This window comes from Phocoena sinus, chromosome 8 (assembly GCF_008692025.1).
Source record: "Phocoena sinus isolate mPhoSin1 chromosome 8, mPhoSin1.pri, whole genome shotgun sequence".
NCBI lineage: Eukaryota > Metazoa > Chordata > Mammalia > Artiodactyla > Phocoenidae > Phocoena > Phocoena sinus.
The window spans coordinates 58,588,532-58,613,324 of NC_045770.1; the positions used below are offsets into that span (position 1 = coordinate 58,588,532).

General features: G+C 49.2%; 1 protein-coding gene across 2 annotated transcripts; it reads right to left on the minus strand.

The window, feature by feature from the left end:
- Positions 1-1,370: 1,370 nt before the first annotated feature.
- PLEKHB1 (pleckstrin homology domain containing B1) lies at positions 1,371-14,917 on the minus strand. 2 transcript variants are annotated; one of them, XM_032639088.1, is made up of 8 exons: positions 14,781-14,917; positions 13,490-13,565; positions 11,956-12,108; positions 11,241-11,343; positions 10,098-10,137; positions 7,359-7,463; positions 3,315-3,411; positions 1,371-2,711 (listed from the first exon to the last, which is right to left on the minus strand). In XM_032639088.1, the coding sequence occupies exons 2-8, from the start codon at positions 13,524-13,526 to the stop codon at positions 2,575-2,577; spliced, it is 672 nt and encodes a 223-aa protein (XP_032494979.1). In that variant the 5' UTR covers positions 13,527-13,565; positions 14,781-14,917; the 3' UTR covers positions 1,371-2,574. The 2 variants fall into 2 exon arrangements, with proteins under 2 accessions (XP_032494979.1, XP_032494980.1); XM_032639089.1 differs by lacking the exon at positions 7,359-7,463.
- Between the last annotated feature and the right edge of the window lie 9,876 nt (positions 14,918-24,793).

A 24,793-nucleotide genomic window follows, 5' to 3' on the forward strand; every position in this document is an offset into this window, starting at 1 on the left:
CTGTTTGGTGGGGTGAGTGGAAATAACCATGGTATCATCAGGACCATGATAAATGTAGCCCTAAGACCATAGATGCCCAGAGAAAAGAGCCCTTAACCCAGCTGTGGGAGGTTCTCTATAAACTGGTCCATCCACTACCACTCCTTACCATGCAACTTGCTGTGACATCAGACTGTTTCCTGAACTTCACAGTGCTCTCAAGACCAAAATGTTTTTAGGCCTTTGTTCATGCCATTTCTTCCATCTGTTCTTTCTCCTTTCTCTGTTTGACAAACTCCTACTCATCCTTCAAGGCTCACCCTAAATTTTCACTTCCTGTCCCAAAGCTTTCCTCAGTCCCCTTGGCGCAGTTGGATACCTCTTCCTCAGAACTCCCACTGCACCATGTTCCTATCGAACTTCATTGCTTTTTGATTATGTATCCCTCTAAGTTGGTGTCTGGGAATGTGGCTGAGGTGGATACCTGATATTTTTGCCACCCAGCTCTCACCTAGTCATCCTACTTCTGGGAACAGTGCCCTTAATTTCTTTTGGGACACTACCCCACCCCTGCTCTAAGCTCTGTTATTTTAGACCATCTTTTCCAGATCACAGTAGATTCAGAGATGGCCACAAGACCCACTTCAGGCTAATGTGCAACAGTTTGAATAAAAGTTCATGCCAGGACTTGTATTCATACTGTTGGAGGAAGAGAGGCTCTCTTGGCTAGACTTGAACCAAGGAGGGCATTAGTCTAGAGCTGCTGAATATCACTGCAACCTCTGAGCCAGCCCAGTGGCTGTAAAGATGGAAACAAAGCAAAGTCTAAGTGATAATATTTGAGTCCCTGGACCAAGCAGTTTCTGGACTTCTCAGGTATGTGGCCCAATATTTTCCCTTCTTGGGATTAAATCAGTTTGAGCATGGGGGTTCCTGTTACTTGCAGCCTCAAAAGGCCTGAAGTAAGATGGTTGTTTCCTTCCCTGGCCACCTTTGTCTCTATAAGCCCAACTCATTGATTCAACTCTAGAAAGATGGGAACCTACTGGAAAAGACCCCACCCAACACCACAGGGCTCTCAGAAAGCAGGCAGGGCATAACCTGGATCATCCATCAGCTCAGATGACAGATTCTGATGCAGCCTCTCCTCTCAAGCCCTCAGGAACAGCCAGCTTCAACCTGCCAGCTTATGGGTGGGGAAAGCAAGATACAGAAATGTTAAGTGACTTGCCCGAAATTGCACAGCTAACATGCTGCCACCAATTCTACCTGACCTCAGAATCCACACTCTTCTCACTATACCAGAGAATGCACTAGTAGGTGCTGAGTCATAGAGGTGTTCCAGGGAAACAGGGCCCCCCTGCGGGAACAAACAAAGCCAGAGTCAGGGCTAGAGCCAACCACACCTTTATTAGTCTCTGCAGTAGGGCAAATGGAGCCCCTATCTACCAGGGAACTTTAGCAGGCTACTCTGGCTACTGGGCAGGGATGTTAGCATTTCTACTAGTGATTGGGACAGGATGGGGAGGAGACTAGAAGGGGACCAAATGGGGAGACTGCTGGGCCACCTGCAGGGAGGCACATGTGGGGCCTTCAGGACGGAGACAAAGGTGGACCAGGTCCCAGAGGTGAACACTGCCATCTCCCCGAGAGTGAAGGAAGAGACAAAGCCTGAGATGCCGATAGCTACAGCTATGGATAGAGGGCCAAGCTTTTGGGGAACAGAAATGCATTTCTTGATGGAGGCACCAACCTAGGGCGAGTCACAAAGAGAGCTCACCTGCCCCCCAGGAAGAGGACCCCAGGTTCAGCTCAATTGCTGCCCCAGGCACCTTGACATGGAAAACAGGTGCTTTCTGAACACTGAAGGAACAAAGGATCCAGAAATCTGGTAGCTGGGAAGGATGAGGCTAAACTCAGGGAGTGTTTTGGGTTTGGGAATTAAAACAGGCAATATATTCATTATGGTGCAATCATGAAACTTCCCTCCAAAAAGCTCACACCTCCCCCTTAGCCAGCAACCTCCTTAGCCTGAAGGGCCATCATGAGCTGACCCCTGTCCACACCCCAGCCCAAATGAACTCCCATTCAATTCTTTGGATGTGCCATTATGTTCACGGCTCTGCACTCTTGCCAACAACTTTACTCCTAGCCTACCTTCCTCACTTTTTGCCATCATACTGTCAAAAGACTGATAACTCCACCTTGTAAAGTGTTTGTTTACTCCAGTCTGCCGCACCAAGCTTGGAGCTGCCAGGGGAAAGAACCTGATTCCTGTGTCTGCAGTGCCTGGGCAACTTGAAGACCCATGAGTTGCATTTTCTGTGTCCTGGCGTGTTTGGGGGAAACATACCCACATGTGTCTATAACGGATTTCTGGGGTGTCTAGCAGTAGATAAAAGAAATTTGAGCTATGTTTGTGCCTGGGATGATAGCTTCTTCTGATGTGCAGGGTGAGGGTGGGGAGTGGGAGGAACGATCCGAGCCCAGAAGGGGCTAATGGAAACTAAGGGGCCAAGTGGGACAGGGTTTGGATGGTGGAGGGTGGGACCAAGCAGGAAAGGGGTCTTCTGCTCTACGCGCAGGGTCCAGGGCTCAGAACCAGCAGGGCGACCACATGAGCGAGCCGAGTGCTGCACCTGTGGCGGCTCCCGCAAGCATGCTCATGGCCAGGGGGGCGCCCGCGCTGTAGCAAGGATCCTCCCGGACCACTACGTGCGTCACGCCGGGGCCTGCGGAGAGAGAGCCCGTGAGGACCAGGGACTTAAGAGGAGGGAGCAAAGAGATCATCCGCCTCCTTCTGGTAGACTCCAGCCCAAACCAAGATAAGGCGCTGAGCCCACTCTCCTGCTCCCCAGTCGGAGAAACTGAGGGCTTGATGCGGGAAGGACGCGCGCTCTGTTCCCACGGCTTCTATGCCCTGGATCTGCTACGGACGTTCTGGGACCGTGGGGCTAGGATGGACTGGCGAGGAATCCCCGGGGTCTCTAAGAAACTCCAGACTGCACCTGATGATGGATGGGCCTTCCTTAACCGCCAGACCCTGGAGTGAGAGGAGGTAGCCTTTCCCGAATTAGCCACCAGGGGTCGCTACCAGCTCAAGAATGGGTATTGCTGAGCAGCCAGCGAATAGGGGCCGGCCTAGAGAACAGGTCAGCTCTGGAGTGGGGAGGGGCTCTGGTTCAAGAACCGTTCTGAGTCATGGGATGGGGAGGGGGCCTTGCGGAGGGTCCCACCTGGGAAAATCCATGGTCACTAAAAGGGTGGGGCCTGGCCCCTACTGATAGACCAGGGGCGGGAACTGAGGCAGGGGGAGGGGTGGGCCGGAGACTTACCATAGGTCGGTCCATAGTAGCTGCGGACATATGTGGCCTCGTGAGCGTTGGGGGGCACCACCCCATAGTAGTCCTGGTATGGGCTGTAGATGCGCACCTGGGGAGTCCTGCCTGGTCAGCTGCCGGAGAGCTGGGCCCGGCTTTTGTCCCCTCCCCCCCACACCTGGTTCGGGCCCTTCTGGGCCCACAGAGCCACCACACCAAGTTTACAAATAGGTCCCCAGATACCAGCAAGCTCCTGAAGAAAGACCCTACCTCCCCACAAGGCCCTTGTCCTCTAATACTTCAGCCCCTCCATCCAGCTCCCAGCGATGCCATTTTCCTGCACTGGCTTCCTACCTAGCACTCCCCTGATCAAAAATTCTCCATGGCTCCCTACTTCCTTTGATAGATAGTCTAATATTTGCTAGCAGCTCTCCAGTGATGACACTTGGAGAAACCCAATGGACTTCTCTACTCTCCTGGTTATGGAGAGGGGGGCCTGGGCTTTGGCCAGGAAATAAAAGGGGGTTGTGGAGGAAGGAAGGGAAAGGAAAGGTAGAGGTGGGAAGTAACTAAAGTATTATTAAGCATCCAACATGTTCCAGGTCCTAAGGGAGATGCTGACATGTGTTATTTCCTCTCATCCTTACAGCAGGCATTATTCACTCTACCACACAGCTGGGGATGGAGGCTCAGAGAAGAATGGTCAGTGTTCTCTCTGGGAGGGAGGAATAGACTGTTCGCCCTCTCCCCTCCCCCATTAGATTTTTACCAACCCCTCAAAGCCTAATTCAAAAGTCACCCACTCCAGGAAGCCCTTCTGGCCTCAGAAAGAATCCTCTCTTCCTGAGTTCTCTGTGGACTATGCTTGTGCCTCTTGTTCCTAGCCTTCCTCCTGGCCTTTCCTGCCTGCACCCTGAATGTGAGCTGCCTATTGGCAAGGACTTTGATTCATTTGTGTTGCCAGCAGGGCCTAGGGAATAGCAAGGACTAATAAATATATGCTGAATTAAATGGAAGCTCTTAATCCAAGACCCTCATTTTATCCATGGGGAACAGACTTGGAACAGACTTCTTAGCCCCCTTGCACCTTATATCTCTAACTGAGCTTAACACCTAAATGGTCCAGGTGGTCCCTTAAAAGTCCAGGTGTCCAAACTTAAACCATCTCAAAGTAATTTCATCATCCTTCGATCCCCCCAAACCTGCTCTTCTGTGAATGCTTTCCTCTAAACACCACCACCATGCACTCAAACCAAGACATCAGGTTGGCACTGCTGTCTTCACACACATCTTCCACATCATATTAGCCACCAGATCTCATGATTTTATCTTCTGAATATGCTCTTCTGTCCATCCTCTTGCCCAGTGCCAAGAGAATAAGCCATTGGTTTATTGGAAATTGTGGGCGACCTTGAAAACACTTTTCAGAGGAGTGGTTGGAGGAAGAAGCCAGACTATGGAGGACTGAAGAATGGTTGAGAGAGGAGGGATGGAATCAGCATGTCATGACATCTCTTTTAAGAAGTCTGGCTGTAAAGGGGAGTCCTCCAACCACACCTGTGATTTCAAGTATCCATGCCATTTCCCTTTGAAAGGGATTCCTTTCTCATCTTTTTAAATTCAACTACCTAACCTGTCTTTTAGACTCAACTCACATATCACTCTCCCTGAACCTCAGGTTCTGTTAGGGTCCCATCTGGGCACCCATGGCCCTTAGACTTCCATCATCACAGCACCAACCACTCTATGGTGTCATTGTTGTATCCCTGTGAGGTGTCTCCTCCATCAGACTGGAAGAAAACACCTCCTGCCCCCAACAAGGGCAGGGACTGGGTCTAATCAGGCCTGACTGGAACATGGTAGGTGCCTAATGTATTGAATTTATCTCAAGTGAGTCAAATACAGGGTCAGACTGGAACTAAGGTCACCCAACTCTAAGTCCAGTTTCAAGTTAGGTACAATGACCAGACCCAGAGCAATGCAAGAGGCTCAGACAAACAATGCTCAGTCTCAAGTGACTTCCCTTACTGCGCTCCTTCCCCAAGGGTGATCCAATAGGGCTTTCTGGTAGGGGTGACCAAGATCTGAGCTCTAAGCCTAGAAGGGGCTAGAGAGATCTAAGCACTCAAGAGCCCCAGTTTTACGGGTAGGGAAGTTGAGGTCCAGAGCCTACATCTGCCCTGCACTGTAAGCCAGTGGGCCTGTCCAGGCCCTGGAGAAAGTAGAAAGCACCATCTCATGTCTCTGTGGGGCACCTGTTTCTACCCTCCAGGCCTAAGAGGCCCAGAGGCAAGCTCATGTGGGTCACCTGGCAATGGGGCAGGGGATTCCCCAGAGACCTCACAGAATCTAAGGATTTGATCCAGATCCTCTCCCTCTCCAGGCCAAGCCCCTTTTGTAGGTGGGGACAGGGACAGTCAATCAGGAGGTCATATGCAAATGGACCCCTCACCTCAGAAAAGCTCAAGTTTATAGCTTTTAAATTCAATTTTTAGGCATCCCCACTTTAAACAAACTTTTATCCTAGTTTGGGTATGGGGGATGCCTCAGAATGCTGGGCTGGGAATCCCAGCCCTGCCACTGATGAATTAAGTGACCCCGGTCATGTTATGTAACCTCTCAGAGCTTTAGTTTTCTCATCTGTAAATGAGGACAGTCTTTCCTACACTGCCCACTCCCAGGGCACAGTGAGAATCCAGCAGAACCATGTCTATGCATCTAGGTGGTCCTAGCACTTCTGGGCTCAGTGGTTCTGCACATCAGAATCGTCAGGAGAAATTTTTTAAACCATAGATTTCCAAGGCCCCACCCAGAACTACGAAATTAGAGCATCCAGAAGTAGGATCTGAACATCTGAATTGTTCTTAAGTCCATAAGCGATTCTAATGCACAGCCACATTGAGCACCACTGTGCTAGAAAAGGAGTTCACAGCTGACCACAGGTACTCTAACCCAAGCCCCCTACTGTGCCCACCCCAGGTCAGGCTGAGTGCTGGAGACAGAGAGGGGATTCATCCCCAAATCCTGCTTTCCAGAAACACTGGGGAGGGGGGTGTGTGGCAGGGAGACAGACACGGACTAAATTATAATACGCAGCAGTGAGGCCATAACAGAGGTTTTTTTACTCCTTCCTTCCTCTCTTCATTCACTCACTTGCCCATTCAGTGACTACTGCTTGAGACCTACTTGTACCCCACCCTCATGCACCAGGAACAGGAGGGTCAAAATAGACTGTCCCTGGGCTTCCCTGGTGGCGCAGTGGTTGAGAGTCCGCCTGCCGATGCAGGGGACGCGGGTTCGTGCCCCGGTCCGGGAAGATCCCACATGCCGCGGAGCGGCTGTGCCCGTGAGCCATGGCCGCTGAGCCTGCGCGTCCGGAGCCTGTGCTCCGCAATGGGAGAGGCCGCAACAGTGAGAGGCCCGCGTACCGCAAAAAAAAAAAAAAAAAAAAAATAGACTGCCCCCATCGCTGAGCACTCATTGTGCACCAGCTGTATACCCAGCACTGTGCCAGGTTCCACAGGGGCAGAGCTGACCTAACCTGATCCTTGCCTTGAAGGAAGTTCCAGGTCTCCTGGGAGAATAGAGACAAAAATAAAGGAACTAGAAATCAGGCAGAATGAAGACAGGACTAAGCACTAACGCAGTGGGTTGTGGGAGGGAGCAACGATGCGTGGAGGTCTGGGAAGTCCTCCCTGAGGAGGTAGCAGCCTTTGAGGTGCATCTTAGAGGATAAGCATCATTTTGTTAGGAAATTAAGGGTCTTTACCGCAGACAGAGCAGCACACGCAAAGGCTGGAGAGACAGAAAAGGTCGGGCATAGCTGGGAGCAGGGGGTTGAGCAGAGCAGTTGGAGCGCAGGGGATGAGGGGGATGAGGTGGGCAAGTCTGGCCCAGGCCAGATTCCGAAGGCCTTGAAAGCAGGGCTGTGCTTGGTGTCCTATGAATGATGGGGAGCCATGGAATGTTTGTGAGCAGGGAAGGGATGTGACTGGGCCCACTGCTGGAGGCACATCCTGGTGCCAGAATGGAGGCCGGGAGGGCTGAGCCAGCACTTACCCAGATCCGCCTCTCAACATTACAGGGGCTCCACGAGCGGGTCACACACCTGACCTTGGGGCAAACCCGGCGGCTCCTGGGAGGGACGGTGGCTCCAGCTGGGGCCTGCTTAAGCCACAGAAACCCAAGAAGGGGAGGGAGGCGGGTGTCAGAGGCCCTCTACATCTGGAGAGACTCGGAGCTCTTCACAGGCCCTAGCAGAGCCCTCTGCCAGCTGGGCAAGGGAAGGGGGTATCCTCTTCTTCCCCAGCCCATGGTAATGGTGGGAAGCTCAGAAGGGGTGGTGATTTTGCTGAAGTTACACAGAGAAGACGGATCAGTAGTGTCTCTCCAGAATTAGCCCACCTGTTTCAGGCTGCTGAGGCTCCCAGTCTCCAGGGAGGACAGTACAGCTCTGATCTGCCTGCCCACCCACCTGCACCCAGCACTGGCCCCACAGCCTTGCCCCTGACTGTGCCCCCGTCCCTGTGTCAGGGGCTCCTCCTGGAGCCTCCACCCAGAGTGGGGTATAAACCTGCAGGATGTGGAGGGACAAAGCACAGGTCACTCCTATTAGGCACAGGACAGACAGACACAGGCATGAACACTAAGAGATGGGCAGACACTAGTACAAAGACACAGAGGTACAAACACACCCAGTTCGAGCAAGCCTAGGGACCAGAGGGATGCGCGCGTGTGTGTGCACGTGTGTGCGTGTGTGTGTGTAGAGCAGGGGGAGGTGGAGTGGAGTAGAGAGATTTAGGAAGCAGAGCAGCAGGAAGGTGGATAGGCAGAGAAGACACAAGGCAGCTTCATAGAGTCACAGAGTACAGAACGGTCAGCCCTCACCTCCTTCTTCCTGCCCCTCTTGGGTGGGAGTGGTCTGCCCTGCATAAGTGGGTTTGGAGCTCAAAGCCAGGTCCCTCCACCCTGCTGACCACTGCCCCAGCCTCCACCCAGAAGCCTGAGTCTGCTCCAAAGCCTGACCACAGCCCCCCTGCTTAATGCCCTTTATTGCTCCCCACAACCCTCAGAATAAAGTTCAGTTCCTTCACCTGGACTTCAAGGCCGTTTGTGACATGGCTCCTCAGAGGTCATGTCTCCTATTTCTTTCCCTCCACAACTTACCCTCCAGCCAGGCCAGACTCCTGGCCTTTAGACACACATGTGTGCATATACAGACTTGCACGTACCACTTCCCCACCTCTGCTCATGTAGTTCCTACTGCAGTTAGTGCCCTTCCCTCAAAGTCTCACTGACCTAGGTTCCAGTGCAGGCTCTTCCACTGACTTAAGACGATGAGACTTTGGACGAGTCAATTCCCCTCTGAACCTCAGCTCCCCAGCTATAAAATGGGACTAAAAATACCAACCCCTAGCCCTTCTTACTGAAGATTAAATGATACAACCAATGCCGGGTGGTCAAGCACAATGCCTGGCCCTCAGCAGGTGAATGCCTGAGGGAGTTTCTAAATGCATCCCAGTCTTCCCTGCTACTTCCCAGCGGACTTTTTTTTTCTAGATGAGAAGGAGCTCCACTGTGCCACAGGTAGAAGGAGCAGGCACAGAATCTGGGGTCAGGCAGATGGGGGTTGAAGCCAAGCTTGGCCACCCGAGCTCCTCAAAACCACGCCTTTGGGCAGCTCCTCAAAACCATACCTCCATCAATCACTAAGTTCTGTTGATTCTACCTCTTAAGTGTGTCTTATCCTCATCAGCTTGTCTCTGCCAGCAAGGCCTTAGTCGAGACCCACAGGTGGTCACCTGCACACTGTCCCAGCCTTCTAACAGGTCTCTGGGCAACCACTCTTACCCTCTACAATCCATTCCCTACCTACCAGCCAGACTATCTTTTTTTAAAACTACAAGTCTGGTCTGATCTGCTCATGCCGTTCCTCTGCTTAAAAACTTTCAGTGACTTCCCAGTATTCTTAGCTGAAACCACTATCCTTAACAGAGCTTTTAATGCCTGGCTTTGCTAACCCTCCTTCCCCCACGGCTCTCTCTCTCCCTGAGATCCAGCTACCCCAGCCTTCCTTCTGTTCTTCAACCTGCCAGCATCATAACCCCTCTCAGGGCCTTTGCACCTGCAGTTCCCTCTGCCTGGAAAGCTCTTCCCTTCACCCCACCCCAGCCCTTTCACCCAGTTGATTTTTGTTATCCTTCAGGTCTCATCTTAAGCCTTGTCTGGACTCCCACCTGGATCAGGCCATCAAGGTGGATGCACATTGAATGCACTGCAATGGAATCACTAACTCTGTAATTTGTGACTTCACGTCTAGCTCCCCATTAGGCTGAGTCCAGGAAGGCAGGGCCCACATCTCCTTAGCTACCCTCTGATCACTGGTCCTTGGCACGGTGCCTGGCACATAGTAGGAACTCAGTAAATATTCGTTGTGTGGATGAATAAAACTCAATCTTATCATCTGCAGAGAGAGAACAATAATCCCAACCTCACAGGACGGTTGAGGGGAGTAGCTGGTATTGTAACTATATCACACCTGACACATAATACTTGCTGGATAAAAGATAGTTCCTTTCCCCCTGCTCACATGCCACCCCCTTCAACAAGCCTTCTTGGAGGCCTGTCTCTCCCTCCTCCAAGCACCAGTTGGATGTCTTCTGTCCTTTTCCACTCGGGACTCAGTCACTCACATATATGGAAATTGAGAACTGCTGGCTGGCAGAGACCGAATCTGAGTCACCCATGATTCCATGGCAGGTAGGGGTGGGGAGGAGACAGGGAGGGAAGGGGGCTCACCGGGGTGGAGTTCGCCTCCAGCAGTGCCGTCTTCCATGCTCTGCAATGCAAACCCACCGGACCATGAGGGAGTTCAGGAGAAAGGAGATTGGGCCCCACATTTTAGACTTTCCTCCCCAACCCAGCCTCTAGCCCTAGTCTCTTGTGAAGGGGGAGATCCTCTTGACTCCCTTGGGTAGACAAAGGTGACCCCCTCTGCTGCTCCAGTCACATAGACAAGCCCTCAGTTGAGCTGCAGCCTCCTAATGCATTCTTAGTCCATAGTCTCTTTCCCTCTAGAAATTCCGGTTTCCCCATCTGGACAAAAGACAGCTGGGCTTGGGTGGTCCCTTAGGAGTTCAGATTCTGACATGCCTAGGCTGGTTCTCTGGCTGCAGCCCACCTCCACATCCCAAACCTACAAACTCAGTTCCCCAATGCTCTGACCCCAGAGCCCCGGGAACACCCAGTGGACACCGGACAATTGAGCCTTTGTTGGTTGCCATGGCACCTGGCTGGGGTGGACAAGGCGGCTCTGTGCTTTGTCTACCCCGAGCTCAGCCTCCCCTACTCCCACACATCCCATCTCTTTCACTCTCCTGTAGCACAAAGGCCAACTGACCCTCCGCCAGAGAGTGGGAAGGGCAAGAATGTGAGTGAGGAAGACACGCCCAGTCTCTCTCAGTGTGGATCTGCATCTCACATGGGGGGCCCGCGGGCTGCCTCTGTTAGGCAGGTTAGGGTCTATCCCTCAGATCAGAGTATCCCCTGCCCCAGGCCATCTTCTAGGAAGGGAGTGAGAAGGAGGGCCTCTGAGGATGCCATGGGGCTGTCTGTTCCTTTGTATCACCCCCAAGCGAGGGCTCACCTCAGAGGCTGCTGGATGCCCAACTCTGAGTGACCAGGGACCACACCCCTGAGGTAGGTATGCACACCCCTCCCCCAACAGTCCTGAATTCATCCCTAACCATATCAGTTTCCTGGATACCATACCAATCACCATGAGCCATTCCAATCCACTCTGCCCAGCCTCCACTGAGACTACCATGCTCACTGGTCTTTGTCCCCTTTTCCTACCTTTAGGGAACTAGAGACCCAATGAGGAGGAGGCGTCTGGTCATATTCCCCAAGATCCCACCCCATCCTCTCCTGGGAACCACTCACATGGCATCATCCCGGGTCTCTGCACACAGGTGCAGGCGGCCGCCCTCTCGTAGGTTCACGATCAGCAGGCCATCTCGGCTCCTGCCCTCTGGGGGCTGCACATCTAAAGGCAGACACACATATACGGGGTTTCCACAGGGCACAGGCCGCAGGTTTCCCCAGTAAACCAGAAACAAGAATAGGAATTGACTTCTCTGAGTCCTTTTTATTGGCCACTGCCAACATCATCTGATCTCACACACTTTCCTTGGGATTCTGCTCAACTCTTTAGACCCTTCCACCTTTCCACATTGCCTGCTTCTCTAGTTAGGTATATCTATCTCCCAGTTTCCCTGTATAATTATGGCCTGAGCCTTGATCAAGGAGATTTGCTGTGTGACTTTGGGCCAGTCACTTAATTTCTCTGAGCCTCCTTATTTCATTTCATCTTTTTCCATTCCTAGCACGGGAGAGGGCAAGAACTGTGTCTGACTCACCTCTGTGAACCCAGCATAGGGCCCAGGTCCAGCACAGAGTAGGAACTCAATAAGGAACTGATTTCTTAATTCACACCCACATGAATTGGAGGTGATAGAGGCCCAGAAGCAATGTCTATGGAAGGCCTCTGAAAGCCGCAAAGAGCCTTCCACCTGAGAAGAGCAGGTGTTCTCAGACGGACACAGTGTGGGGGCCGTGGCCATAGTCACAGTGCCAGAGAGAAAGGGGCTCTGCTTACCGTGGCACTCTTGGCCTATCTTTATGTCTCGGACGTTGAAGCGGATGAGCACGCGGTCCTCCTCATCCTGCGCAGTCTCATCTTGGTAGTAGCCCAGGGTTCCATCCAGCCACAGGGCAAACCAATTCCGCTTCCAGCGGCGGAGGATGGAGCCTGTGCGATATTCCAGACCCGCCAGGCAGGCTGATCACAGAGCCTGCTGGGGGGCAGGAGCCCTGGGTGGGTTCCCAGAGTCCCCTTACCCCCGGCCCCCAGTGTTATAACCACCCCGTCCTTGCCCGTCTACTCCCTGAAATGATGGCAGGGCCTCTCTCTGTCTTGCTCACCCATTGCCTCCCACTGGGACTAACACATAGTCAGGGCTCCATAAATGTGCTGAAGGGTAAATGAATGATCAGATTCTTTCCTTGGGGGAAGCTGGAAATCTTTTTTTTTTTTTAAGTGTCACAAGACATGGAGCACCTCCACAAATTTAAATTCATGTCCAATTGAACATTTGTTTCTGTACCTACAGTTCGTCAGAGAAAAAGCGTTAAGTTGTTTTTGTATGAATGCAGAATGATTTATGCAAGAATTAACAAAACAACTAGTCGTCAAGTGCTTGCCTTAAGGAAACCCTTAGTTTCCATTGCATCCATTCTGCTGAGGGGGGTACAATGATTGCTTATAATTATGAGCATACTTGAAAAAAAAGGCCAAGCCCCAGGTGACAGTCATTTGTGTAGTGTCTGCCTCTTCCACCAAATGGGGAGCAGAGGGATTGGCCATAGCTCACCTCACCTGTCCCGGCACCCAGTAGGACCTGGACTCAGTGTTTGCTGAACTGAACGAAGTGAGTACGGGTCATAGGGTGTGGGGAGCTCCTAAGCCCGGGACAGCTCTGATTCAGATCATGACTCTGGTCAGAGGTGGGTCTGAGCCCTAGCTTTAGACATTTTGTGACTGGAAAACTTTACAGAAAAGGGTAAAGACATAAGAGATCTTCCTAGAGCTTTACAAATTCCAAAGCACAGAGGCATTTTTCATTTTGTTCTGCGCCTTGTTCTGTGGCCAGCCCTGGGTATGCGTGCTATGGACACACAGAGAATTAAACCCAGTCCCTGCAGTTGAGGTGCTCACAGTCTGGAGCCAGTATGAGTTGGGGGAGTGGTGAGGCCCACAGGTAAAGATGGTTATATATTTATCAGGGCTATAACAGGGGTATGTATGAGGCACTGGGAACGAAGAAGGGGGCCACTAACCCAGCTTGGTGCTACAGCAGGGGCTGGGGTGGTGAGGAGAGAAAAGGCAGAGAAGGCTCCTCACAGAAGGGGACATCTGAGCTGGGTTTTGAAGAATAAGTAGTTTACCAAGCAGTCAGGAATGTGAAGGACATTCCGGGCAGAGACAAGAGTATGGACAAAGGAGGGGAGGATAAAAAGGGCATGATTTCTTGGGAGAAGGGTTCACTGTGCAGGTCCAACAGGCCACTTTCCTCATCCCTGCCCCTGGACAAGGTGCAGGACAGATGAGGGCTTGGCCCAGGGTCACTCACTCTGTCTCCACAGCCAGCCGCCCCTCACCAGGGCCATTTCCTCAAAAGGACTTTCCAGGGCAGAGTCAGTCGGAACCTGTCAGAGGAGCCAAAAGACGCACGGGCCTCATCGGCTGCTCCACAGCAGCTCCTCAGAGAAAAGCCCCCACCCCTGTCGTCCCTGGGGGAGCCACCAAGGAAACATGTAAAGGAGTGTGAGTAAACGAAGAGGGCAAGCCTGTCTGTCTCCTTCCCATTCTCTGCTCCAGGCACATAATCGGAGCACTGTGCTTGTAGGGTCAGCAGGGCAGCCACCCACTGCGCTGGGGTGGGGCTGGGGGTCAGAAGCCTGGTCAGAATCTCAGCCCCATAACCTTGACTAAGTCCCTTCTCCCTGGCCTCCACTTCCAGATCTGTAAAAGCATGTCCATCGGGCAGGTAGAGACTGAAGTGACGAACTCTTAAAATGTTAGAAACCCTGGAATTTTCAAACGCTGGCAGCAGAGAATATTAGAATCATGGCAATGAATGAGGGACTTTCATGATGAGAGAAGCCTCCCTCACATTTGAACCCCACCAGAGCCATTTACAAAGTGCATAAAATAATAGTTCAACAGCAACTATGATTGATCGAGCAGTATGTGCCAGGTATACTTCTCAAGTGCTTTCATCTAGTATCTCGTTGAAGCCCCACAATAATCCTTGTTATTCCCAGGAAACTGGGGCCTGGAGAGGTCCAGGCACTTGCGCAGATTTGCTTGGTTATTAAGCAGTGGAGCCAGGATTCACACCCAACAGTCCTGGCTTCTAACCATTATTCTAGTAGGAGCTTTTAAAACTCCCGATACACAGGTCATACCCAGTAATAATTAAATCAGAATATCTGGGGGCAGGAGGTAAGCACTGATAGTCTTCAAAGATACCCAGGTGATTCAGCGTACAGCAAAGTTTGGGCCCCACTGCAACTCTATTGAGTACTTTACTAGATGGGTAGGATCTTTCCTCCTATTTTACAGATGGACAAACTAAGCTATAGCATGTGACTTGTCCATGTGTATGACGGAGCTTGGACTGGAATCCAGGTGCCCTCTGTTCTTGAGCGCGGCTTACTTTTAAGCTAGTGCCTTCGCCCCTCCCCCCACTAGCTCACACCTGTTGCTGCGCAGCAAGGGCTGGCTGGAACACCTGGGCTGGAAGGCCCGGGCTTGTCCCTGCTTCTCTTACTGCTCCCTCCCATCTTCACGCTCAGACACAGGTCAGATAAGACGGCCAGGTGCAAACTCCCTCTCCAACCCCCCCTTGATGCACCCACCTGTCTACACCTGTTGCGACGCTGCTGCCAAAACGGCCGCTACTTGGTGCTGCGGCCTCCCAACCCGCTGCGCCTGCGCTTTGTGCGCCCCAGAGCGCCCGGGGCTGTTCACTCCCCAGGCTGCGCCCGGGGTCTAGCTGCCTCGGGGCCCCGCCCTCTGGTCCCGCCCCGCCACCGGGGAGGGGGCGGGGCGTGTAGAGATGTGCGACAGGAGGCCTTCTGGGACTTGTAGTCTGCAGGCCTAGATATGGGTAATCAATATACAGCTTCTCGTGGGTGGTAGCCCTGTGCCCAACCGGAGCACAGGTGAGAGGCCGCACCTGCGATTTTATTTTGCTATTAAGTCATTATTTTGTTCCTTCATTTATCATGAAATACTTTTTTCCCAAGAATCTTGATCTCTAATTTTCTAGAAAAATGTAAATTACAAGGAGAAACCAGGCTCCTAGCTTTGCCATGTTTTCTTGATACTTAGTTTGTGCCTGGCACCGGGCGTTAGTGGAGGGCATAAAAAAGCATCCGACAAGGCCCTTCCTCTTCTTTTCCCAGCTTCCCGTCTGGTGGAGGAGACAACATAAACACACAATTAAAGCACAGAGTATGGTTTGACAATGGGAAAGAAGACTCTGACTTTGACCAAGGGGTTCAGGAAGGCTTCCCAGTGGAGGCTGAAAGAGGTCTTGAAGGATGAGTATGAGTGTCCAGTATTTCAGCGTGTTTGGAAAGTAGAGTGCAGGGGTGGGGGTGGGGAGTGCATGGGGATCAGCAGGTGATGAAGCTGCAGGGGTTGCAAGGATATAACATGAAAGTCTTGGATGACAGGCTCAGGAGCTTGGGCATTATGACATAGTGACTGGAGCTTGGGCTTGCGGGTTTCAAGGTGAGGAGTTAGGCGGTTCAATTTATGGGTTGGAAAGGTATTTCTAGGACAGTCAAAAATGGATTGAAAGGGGCCCAACTAGAGAAAGAAGACTGTTTCTCTATCTACCACCACAGTCTGTTCCTCCAAGATCATTTCCTTGAATAGCTCAGCCCTACAAACCCCCACCTAGGAGCAGACCCAGGATGTCATTCAGAGGATAGAGCTTGTCAGGGCCTGAAAGATCCCTTGAGAACGGAACCCACCCTGCCCTGGGCCCTTTCTCCTGTCCCAGGGATCTCTTTCTTACCGGAGCTGCAGGGCTCATGGTTCCAGGGCGGCCAGAGCAGCATGTCTCAGAAGGCTTCTGCAGGGGTACATTTCCCTAAGCGCCTTGGAGATAAGGGGATCAGGAAGGTGCTACCAAGTGGAAACCGGAAGGGGGTGTCAAAGAGAGGGGGCACATAGATCCTAGAGAAAGTCGTCCTTTCTTTCCAGTTCCAGGCCCACCTACTGATCCCCTATTTGACCTTCAGTTCACTGGATAACAAGTCATCTGTGATTCGGAGGTGGTCTTGGACTAGCATCGCTCAGATTCCCGGTGGGGGGCGAAGCCAGCCCTCCTCCCTCGGTTGGGGGCGGGGCTCAATCCTCCTCCAGCCGGGCTTGACCTGCCATCACCTCAGTCCTGGATGCACAGCTTGGCTCTTTCAGCTTCCCTGTCTTGCTCCTGGTTTTCTGTAATCCTGACCTCAAGCTAACCCGGTGCCTCGGACCTCCATGCAGTGCGTGCCTTGCTGGGGGATCCGCCAGGGCTGATCCTATCTGCCTCTGAGCTCATCCCCTCCATGCAGCCCCAGGAATCAGTTATCCTAAACCACGCTGTTTTCCATCCTTGTGTCTGTCTGGAATGTCCCACCCCTACCTTCTCCAGACTACAGTTGCCGCTGCTACTGCAGAAAGATGGAAAGGAGGGAGGGTAGGGTGGAGCTGGCCTCAGGGAATCTGGGTGCTGCCCCTCTTCCCTGCTCTCCCTGCTCCCCTTGGTGGCTCCTTCAAAGAGGGATGGGTCAGGGGAACAGTGCAGACAGCTCCCAGATGACATTCTCTGGATTTAGTAACAGATGGAAAGAGAAGATTTTCCAGCATCAGTGTGGAATTCAGGGAAAGGTCTCCCCACTCCCCAACCAACGATGGGGGCGCTATGACGAGAAAAAAGGGAAAGGGGAAAGGATGCTTGGGAAACTAAAACCACAGATGCCACTACAGCATCTAAACGCAGCATGACCTGACATAAATCTCTAAAATGTTGGTCAATGACCCTCTTTGAGAAGCTGATAAATGTTGTAGATGCTGCCCAGGAATAAATACACACACATCACATTTTGCATATAATTCCTGGGGCTTCATAGACCCCTGAAGCTATGATGATTACTACTGAGATTGTTTTTAATCTTCACAGCTGTGCAGATGGGTGGGAAGAGTGTGGATTGACAAGTGAGAAGTGCTGAGAGCATAGCAGGAAACAGCTTCAGCAGTACTGGCTTTGAGAGGCTGTTTAATTAACTACAGTGTATTGAGACCAACAAGCCAACAAGTTAACTTTTACATTTCTGTTGTAACTGTGGTACATAGAGCCATTAGCAGAGAGAAAAATATTTTGCTATTTCAAATGTCTCTGGTGGATGAACAGCTCATGGCTAATATATTGTTTAGAGAATAGTGGGCTGGCTTATCAAATTAAAATTTACTACTTACATTTTCTAGAGAGTATAATATAATGAGAATAACTTATATTATCTCCATTTATCAAAAAATTCTGAAATTTATATCAAAATGCAACTGGAGCAAAACCTCTTATGTAAAAGTTTAAAAATAATTTTAGTGAGATATAATTTACATACTATGAAATTCACTCTTTTAAAGTATACAATTCACTGTTCTGATATATTCACAAAGTTGTGCAACCATCACCGCTATCTAGTTTCAGATCATTTTCATCACCCCAAAAAGAAACTTGTATGGCCAGGCCACTCAAGATGGCTGTTCTCTTACTCTCTGTGAATCCCCTGCGGGACCGGTGCCTGCTTCACCTAAACCCTACGCAAATGACTGACCTTCCTACATACTTGCCCCAGGCCCCAGCTGGTAATTGTTCTTATCAAAGGGGCAGTGATACTGGTTTCCCTGGTAACTAATGAGCCCACCTGACAACAATTCCCCTATAACTGGTAATCTTCCCTTACCTCCGGAGCGAAGACTGCCACCATATCCTGCCGGCCATCTGCTGCGCATAGTGGGGTGTCACTCCAGGACCTTGCTTCAGACGTGTAAGCCCCCCCCATCCATTAAACCATCGATGTCTCTGTTGATGACTTCGGGCTCTTTCTTCAGTCTTGAAGCTGGGCAAGCACAGGCCTTGTAGGCCTGTGGGGCGCAGCCCAACAAAACTCTGTATCCTGGGACTTCCCTGGCAGTGCAGTGGTTAAGACTCTGCGCTTCCACTGCAGGGGGTGCGGGTTCGATCCCTGGTTGGGGAAATAAGATCTCACATGCCATGCAGCCCAGCGAAAAAACACAACAAAACAAAACTCTATATCCTCTAGCAGTCACTCTCAATCCCCTTTCTCCCCAGCCCCTGCCGACCACTACTTTGTATGAATTTGCCTATTCTGAACATTACATATGTAACCTTTCATGATTTGCTTCTTTCACTTAATGTTTTCTAGTTTCATCCATGTTGTAGCAGGTATCAGTACAGCTGACCCTCTGTATCTGCGGGGAATTGGTTCCAGGACTCCCCAAAACACACACACCAAAATCCTCAGGTGCTCAAGTCCCATATATAAAATGGCATAATATTTGCATATAACCTACACACATCCACATCCTATACTTTATTTTATTTTTTAAAATTTATTTTATTTTATTATTATTTTTTTGGCTGTGTTGGGTCTTTGTTGCTCCGCACCGGCTTTCTCTACCTGCGGTGCGGGGGCTACTCTTCGTTGAGGTGAGCGAGCTTCTCATTGTGGTGACTTCTCTTGTTGCAGAGCACGGGCTCTAGACGCGTGGGCTTCATTAGTTGCAGCACGGGGGCTCGCTAGTTGTGGCTCACGGGCTCTAGAGCGCAGGCTCAGTAGTTGTGGCGCACGGGCTTAGTTGCTCTGTGGCATGTGAGGTCTTCCCAGACCAGGGCTTGAACCCGTGTCCCCTGCATTGGCAGGCAGATTCTTAACCACTGTGCCACCAAGGAAGCCCCACACATCCTATACTTTAAAATATCTCTAGATTACTTATAATACCTAAAACAATATAAATACTGTGTAAATAGTTGCAAATACAATGTGTTTTTACAACTACGTAAATTTGCCTTCCCTAGGCAAATTCGAATTTTGCTTTTTGGCACTTACTGGAATTTTTTTTTTTTTTGCGGTACCCGGACCTCTCACTGTTGTGGCCTCTCCCGTTGCAGAGCACAGGCTCCGGATGCGCAGGCTCAGCGGCCATGGCTCACGGGCCTAGCCGCTCCGCAGCATGTGAGATCTTCCCAGACTGGGGCACGAACCCGTATCCGCTGCATTGGCAGACGGACTCTCAACCACTGCACCACCAGGGAAGTCCTGGAATTTTTTAAAATATATTTTTGATCTGTAGTTGTGAATTCACAGGTGCAGAACCTGCTGGTATGGAGGGTTGACTGTACTTCATTTCTTTTTATTGATGAATAACATTCTATACCATGTTTTATTTATTCATTCATTAGTTAATAGACATTTTCGGTTTCTACCTTTTAGCTGTTGTCAACAATACTGCTATGAATATTTGTGTACAAGTATTTGGGTGGACATATGTTTTTATTCCTTTTGGGCATGATATTGCTGCATGATATGGTAACTGTTTCACATTTTGAGGAACTGTCAAATTATTTTCCAAAGTGGCTGCACCATTTTACAATCCCACCAGCAATCCATGAGCATTCCAGTTTTTCTCATCCTCATCAACCCTTGTTATTGTCTCTCTTTTTGATTACAGCCATCCTAGCAGGTGAAAAGTATTGTCTTGTGGTTTTCATTTGCATTTCCCTAGTGATCAGTGATGTTGAGCATCTTTTCATGTGTTTATTATCCATTTGTATATTTTCTTTGGAGAAATGTTTCTTCTCCATTTTTCAGTTGGATTGTTCTTTATTGTTGTAAAAATTTTTTTAACTTAAAAAATGTAGATAATTTTCAAATAACTTTGAAGAAAAAAAATGAAATGGTCTTGCAGTGTTTCAGAGGTTTGAGTAGAAAGAAGGGTTACTTTCAGGCTCAAAGAACCTGGAAGGTAACGTACTTCCATTTCATGGACAGGAAAGTCCAGAGAAAAACCCCGCCCATGAGGGAAGATGAGAAGGACAGCAATCTCTTAGTGGAAAGCCATCCCTGAGGGCTTCATCCAGGCTTGTGGCGTGGGAGCCAGTTAGCTTTATTTGTTTTATGACTAGGCTATAATACCCATTATTCAATCAAAATGCTAATCTAGGCGTTACTGTGAAGGTATTTTGTAGATGTGGTTAATCTCTACAATCAGTTGACTTTAAGTAAAGGAGATTAGCCTTGATGATCACCCAATTAGTCAAAGGGCCTTAAGAGCAAAATGGAGATTTCCCTGAGGAAGAAAACTACATAGTCTGTGGACTATAGTCTCAGCCCCTGACTGAGAGTTTCCAGTCTGCTGGCCCGCACTACAGGTTTCAGGCTTGCCAGCCCTCACAACTGCATAAGCCAATTCCTTGAGATAAATCTCTTTATATGTGTATGTATAGCCTACTGGTTCTGTTTCTCTAGAGATCCTTGACTAATACAGGGAGGAAGATGTCTTCTTGTCAGGAACTCCCTGTTTGAATGTATTGGAAACACCAGATTTGGGAATGGAGGAAGAAAGCCTGGCAGCCAAGGAGGGGGTCTGAGGGGAAGGGTGTTGAGACCCTCCTATCTCAGAAGAAACAGCACCCCATGCCCAGAGATGAGGGCTTGCAAATGCTCCCTGGAAAATTCTCCATCTGGATCATCAGATGCATGAGGAACCACTTCTAGAAGCTCAGTGTTTCCATTGTTGTTTGTCTCATATCTGCAATGTTTTGTCTTGAGATGAAGAGGTTTCTTTCAGCCTCCTGTGCTCTTGTCCAGTGATCAGGACCTTTTGGTTCAAGGGAGATAATTTGGTTTTGAGAACAAATGATGCTTTCCAGCTTTTCGTAAAGGTCTTTGATTTGCTCTCTGAAGGTCTTCAGCTCTTCATTTGCATGCTCATCTTGTCATTTGCTTCAGAACTTTCCTCCTCTTGTTCCAAGTAATGATCTTCCTGGACAGATAATTTCTCAAGAGACTCCATTTCTTTCTCTTGACAATGTTCAGTCACTTCGTTTCCTCTTCCCTGAAGACTTTGACATGCACTTTTTCAAAAGTCAAGATTTGCTCAGCCTGAATACTTCTAAGATGATTAGTCATGTCGGTTTTTGTTTCCTTCTTTAGCAATGTTGATGTAGAATTGATTTCTCCCTCCATCTTGGATGTTTAAATGCACACTCGACTTTTCAACATCAGTCAGTTTCCTCCTGGCTCCTCTGGTCTGGTCATAAATATTGTCTCCACTTCCCAAGTCCAAGTCATTATCTGTGTTCTCTTCTCCAAGGGGAGCTGTCAGGTCTTTCATCTTTAGCCAACATTCCTCCAGAGACTTGACCTGACTCTTCACACATGCCCTGGAATTCTGTATGAAGGCCCTGAGTCTTTCTTTTGTTGCCCACATAGCATCAAGTTTGCTTTTGCTTTTTCCACTTGTATTTTTGATGGATTTGGTTTCTGCTTCCAGAGACAGGATCTTTCTCATGTTATAAGAGATTGGCTTATCTTGATATGAATATTGAAGTTTTTCTTTTCCTAGCTGGTTTGCTATTAAGCATAAGATGGACTAAATCATGTGGTTAGGCATTTCCAGGGTGTCAGGCACTTCTTTCATTGCAGTGTGAAACTGACAAGGCCTTTTATTTTATTACAGCTATTGCTGAATTGTTAATAGTGTGTTCCTTGACTCTTTGTACAAAAAAATTCTGCCTAAAACCAAGAGAACTGTTAACACGTATACTGTCATGGCACATGGAACCAACTCCCATTGATGCCCAGGAGAGTGAGACGTGGTCTCACATTGTCAGGTACTCCCGCATAGAACTCTGCAGCGGCTCCCAAGTTTGCCAACAGTGCAGCTCCATGTCAGGACAAAGCCCCTCCACAATATCTAGGCTACACAGAGCCCCCTCTCCAGTGGAGAACACTGAGCAAGTTTCCGCCCAGAACCAAGCCTGCATCTGGCAACTGGGCAGACTGTGAATGAGAGGGTCAAGGCGGGACAGGAAGAATACAACAGCCCTGTGTCAGATACCCTGATACCCTCAACCTTGTCCAGGGCTCCTTCTTTTCTCTACTTAAACCTCTCCTTCTGTGGCCCTGGAGGCCTCGTCTTATTCCGTCTGCCCAGAAAATGCTGCCCAGCTGTGGGCAAGGCCCGTCCTGTGGTTACTTGGCCTCACTGTCTCTGTGTCCCCTGTGCCCAAGGCAGAGCTTGGCACAGAATAGGTGCTCAGTGCTCCATGAATATTCTTGGAGAGAATGAATGAATGAGTGAACAGATGAAGGAGGGACAAAGCCATCATTTGCCATCCCTGCAGATTCACACGTAACACTAGCTCTGTTGCCTCAGGAGATGGTTCCCTTAGGAGAGCTTAAAACTCCTTTCCAATCCAGTGTAGGATGGTGGAGAGAAAGAGGCAGTGGGAGCCCTGCCCTGGGCTCCTCATTCCTGGGCCACTCCCACCCTGCCATCCCCCTAGGAGACTGAGTGTTTTATCATGTGTACATTGGGACAACAATGCCTGCTTCACATGAAGTTGTGAGGAGTAACACAAGAGTAGACATAGAGCCTGGCAAGTAATAGGTTCAAAAGAGTTTAGTAAAATTCCATCATCCAAGGCATTAGCAACTCCTTCCATTAGTCAAGTATTCTGTTATTCCACCCAGGTTTAGCAAGAGCATTGAGATAAGAAAACAAAATAGCAGTTTTGAACTTAAGAAAAAAAGAGATAAAACTCTTTATTGTTAACAGTATATGCCTGGTAAACATTAAGAGACTCTAGTAAAAACTGCTAGAATTAATAAAAGAATTGGGCAAGGTGACTGTATATAAAATAAACAAAAAGTGCAAATGTTTTTTTTTTTTTTTTTTGAGAAAACTTCATATCGAGGTATAAAAAGCAACTGTAGACTGTTAGCTCCTCTCTCCTTCGATTCCCTCCTCTGGAACCTGGCGTCCCCAGGCCTGGTTGGCTCCGCAGCTCGCCAATGCTGAACATATTTCTGGGGGCAGAGCGGTGGGTAGGGAGAACTATTTTATCTGGCTTTTGTAGTTGTTCTCAGCAGAAGCACTCACTGCCAAAAGCTGCTCTATCGCACTTCGAAGCAAAAGTGTCAATCTGTTTTTTTAGCTCTTAGAATGAATACTTACAATGAAAATTGGAGGGAAAATTACATTTGTAGCAACCAAAACTATGGAATACTTCAGAAAACACTTAACAAGAGAAGTATAGAACCTATAAAGAGAAACCACCAAATCTTATTAAAAGGTATAAAACTAGACTTGAATGAGTGAAAAGACATGCTGCATTTTTTTTTTTTTTTTTTTTTTTTTTTTTTTGCGGTACGCGGGCCTCTCACCGTTGTGGCCTCTCCTGTTGCGGAGCACAGGCTCCAGACGCGCAGGCTCAGCGGCCATGGCTCACGGGCCCAGCCGCTCCACGGCATGTGGGATCTTCCTGGACCGGGGCACAAACCTGTGTCCCCTGCATCGGCAGGTGGACTCTCAACTACTGCGCCACCAGGGAAGCCCTATGCTGCATTCTTGAATGGAAAGATATAAATTCATAGAAGTGTTAATTCTCCAAAATTACTATATACATTCAATTAATTCCAGTTAGAATACTAACAAATTTACTTCATCTTTTTTTTTAGGAATTGACAAAAGAAAGTATGAAGCATAAAAGCAGAGGAGATATTGCCTAAACTTGACGTCTGTTCACTGGTGTCGAATAGAAACAAGGAGACAGAGTTTTGGTTGAAGTAGAAAAGAATAGCTTTATTGCTTTGCCAGGCAAAGGGGGCCACAGTGGACTAGTACCCTCAAAATTGTGTGTCCCACCCTGGAGGGGGTAGTGAGGAGTCTTATAGTGTTCAAGGAGCAGTGTGTGAGCAGCTCATGGGCATTCTTCTGATTGGTTGGTGGTGAGGTAATTGGGAGTCAACATCATCAATCTTCTGGTTCTAACCTGCCTGGGAGTCTATGAGCTTGTGGGCAGCATACAGATATCTTCCACCTGGTGGGGGTTTCAGTATCTGCAAAACAGCTCGAAGGACATGGCTCAGAATATTATCTGTAGCCCTTGAGGAAGAACTAAATGTCCTTGACTTTGTTTAATGGCTAAACTATTATTATTTTGTCCTGCTTGACTGCTTTCCTTTCTTTCTGCATTTTCTTATTTCTCTGATTAAATTTATTCTTTTTTTTTCTTTTCTCGGTACTTGGGCCTCTCACTGTTGTGGCCTTTCCCGTTGCGGAGGACAGGCTCCGGACGCGCAGGCTCAGCGGCCATGGCTCACGGGCCCAGCCGCTCCGCGGCATGTGGGATCTTCCCAGACTGGGGCATGAACCCGTGTCCCCTGCATTGGCAGGCGGACTCTCAACCCCTGCGCCACCAGGGAAGCCCTATTAACTTTTCTTGAAACATAACATACCTACAGAAAAGTACACAAATCATAATGGTGCAGCTTGATGAAGTATCACAAAGTAAACATGCCTGTGTAACTAGCACCCAGATCAAGAAACAACACCAGCCTCCTTCAAGCCCCCTCCTAGCTGCTGACCACAAGGAATATATTTATATTTATATTTATGTTTACATATATGTATTTATAGTTATTTTTATTTACATATATTGTATTTATTAACAGAAAAGTAGTTTATTTTCCTCCCCACTAAATGCATTTAAACACATATTTAAAGAAAGTCATTTTAAAGGCACATCAAGTTATTTGCCTTCACCAGGGCACCCACAAATCTC

What these genes read in the sequence shown, in the direction of transcription:
- PLEKHB1 (XM_032639088.1), bottom strand. Translation starts at nt 13,526, where the DNA reads ATGGCCCTGGTGAGGGGCGGCTGGCTGTGGAGACAGA. An exon ending in GATAGGCCAAGAGTGCCACG is followed by an intron (nt 11,344 to 11,955) that starts GTAAGCAGAGCC and finishes GTCTGCCTTTAG; the next exon opens with ATGTGCAGCCCCCAGAGGGC. An exon ending in TGGAGGCGAACTCCACCCCG is followed by an intron (nt 7,464 to 10,097) that starts GTGAGCCCCCTT and finishes TGGCTTAAGCAG; the next exon opens with GCCCCAGCTGGAGCCACCGT.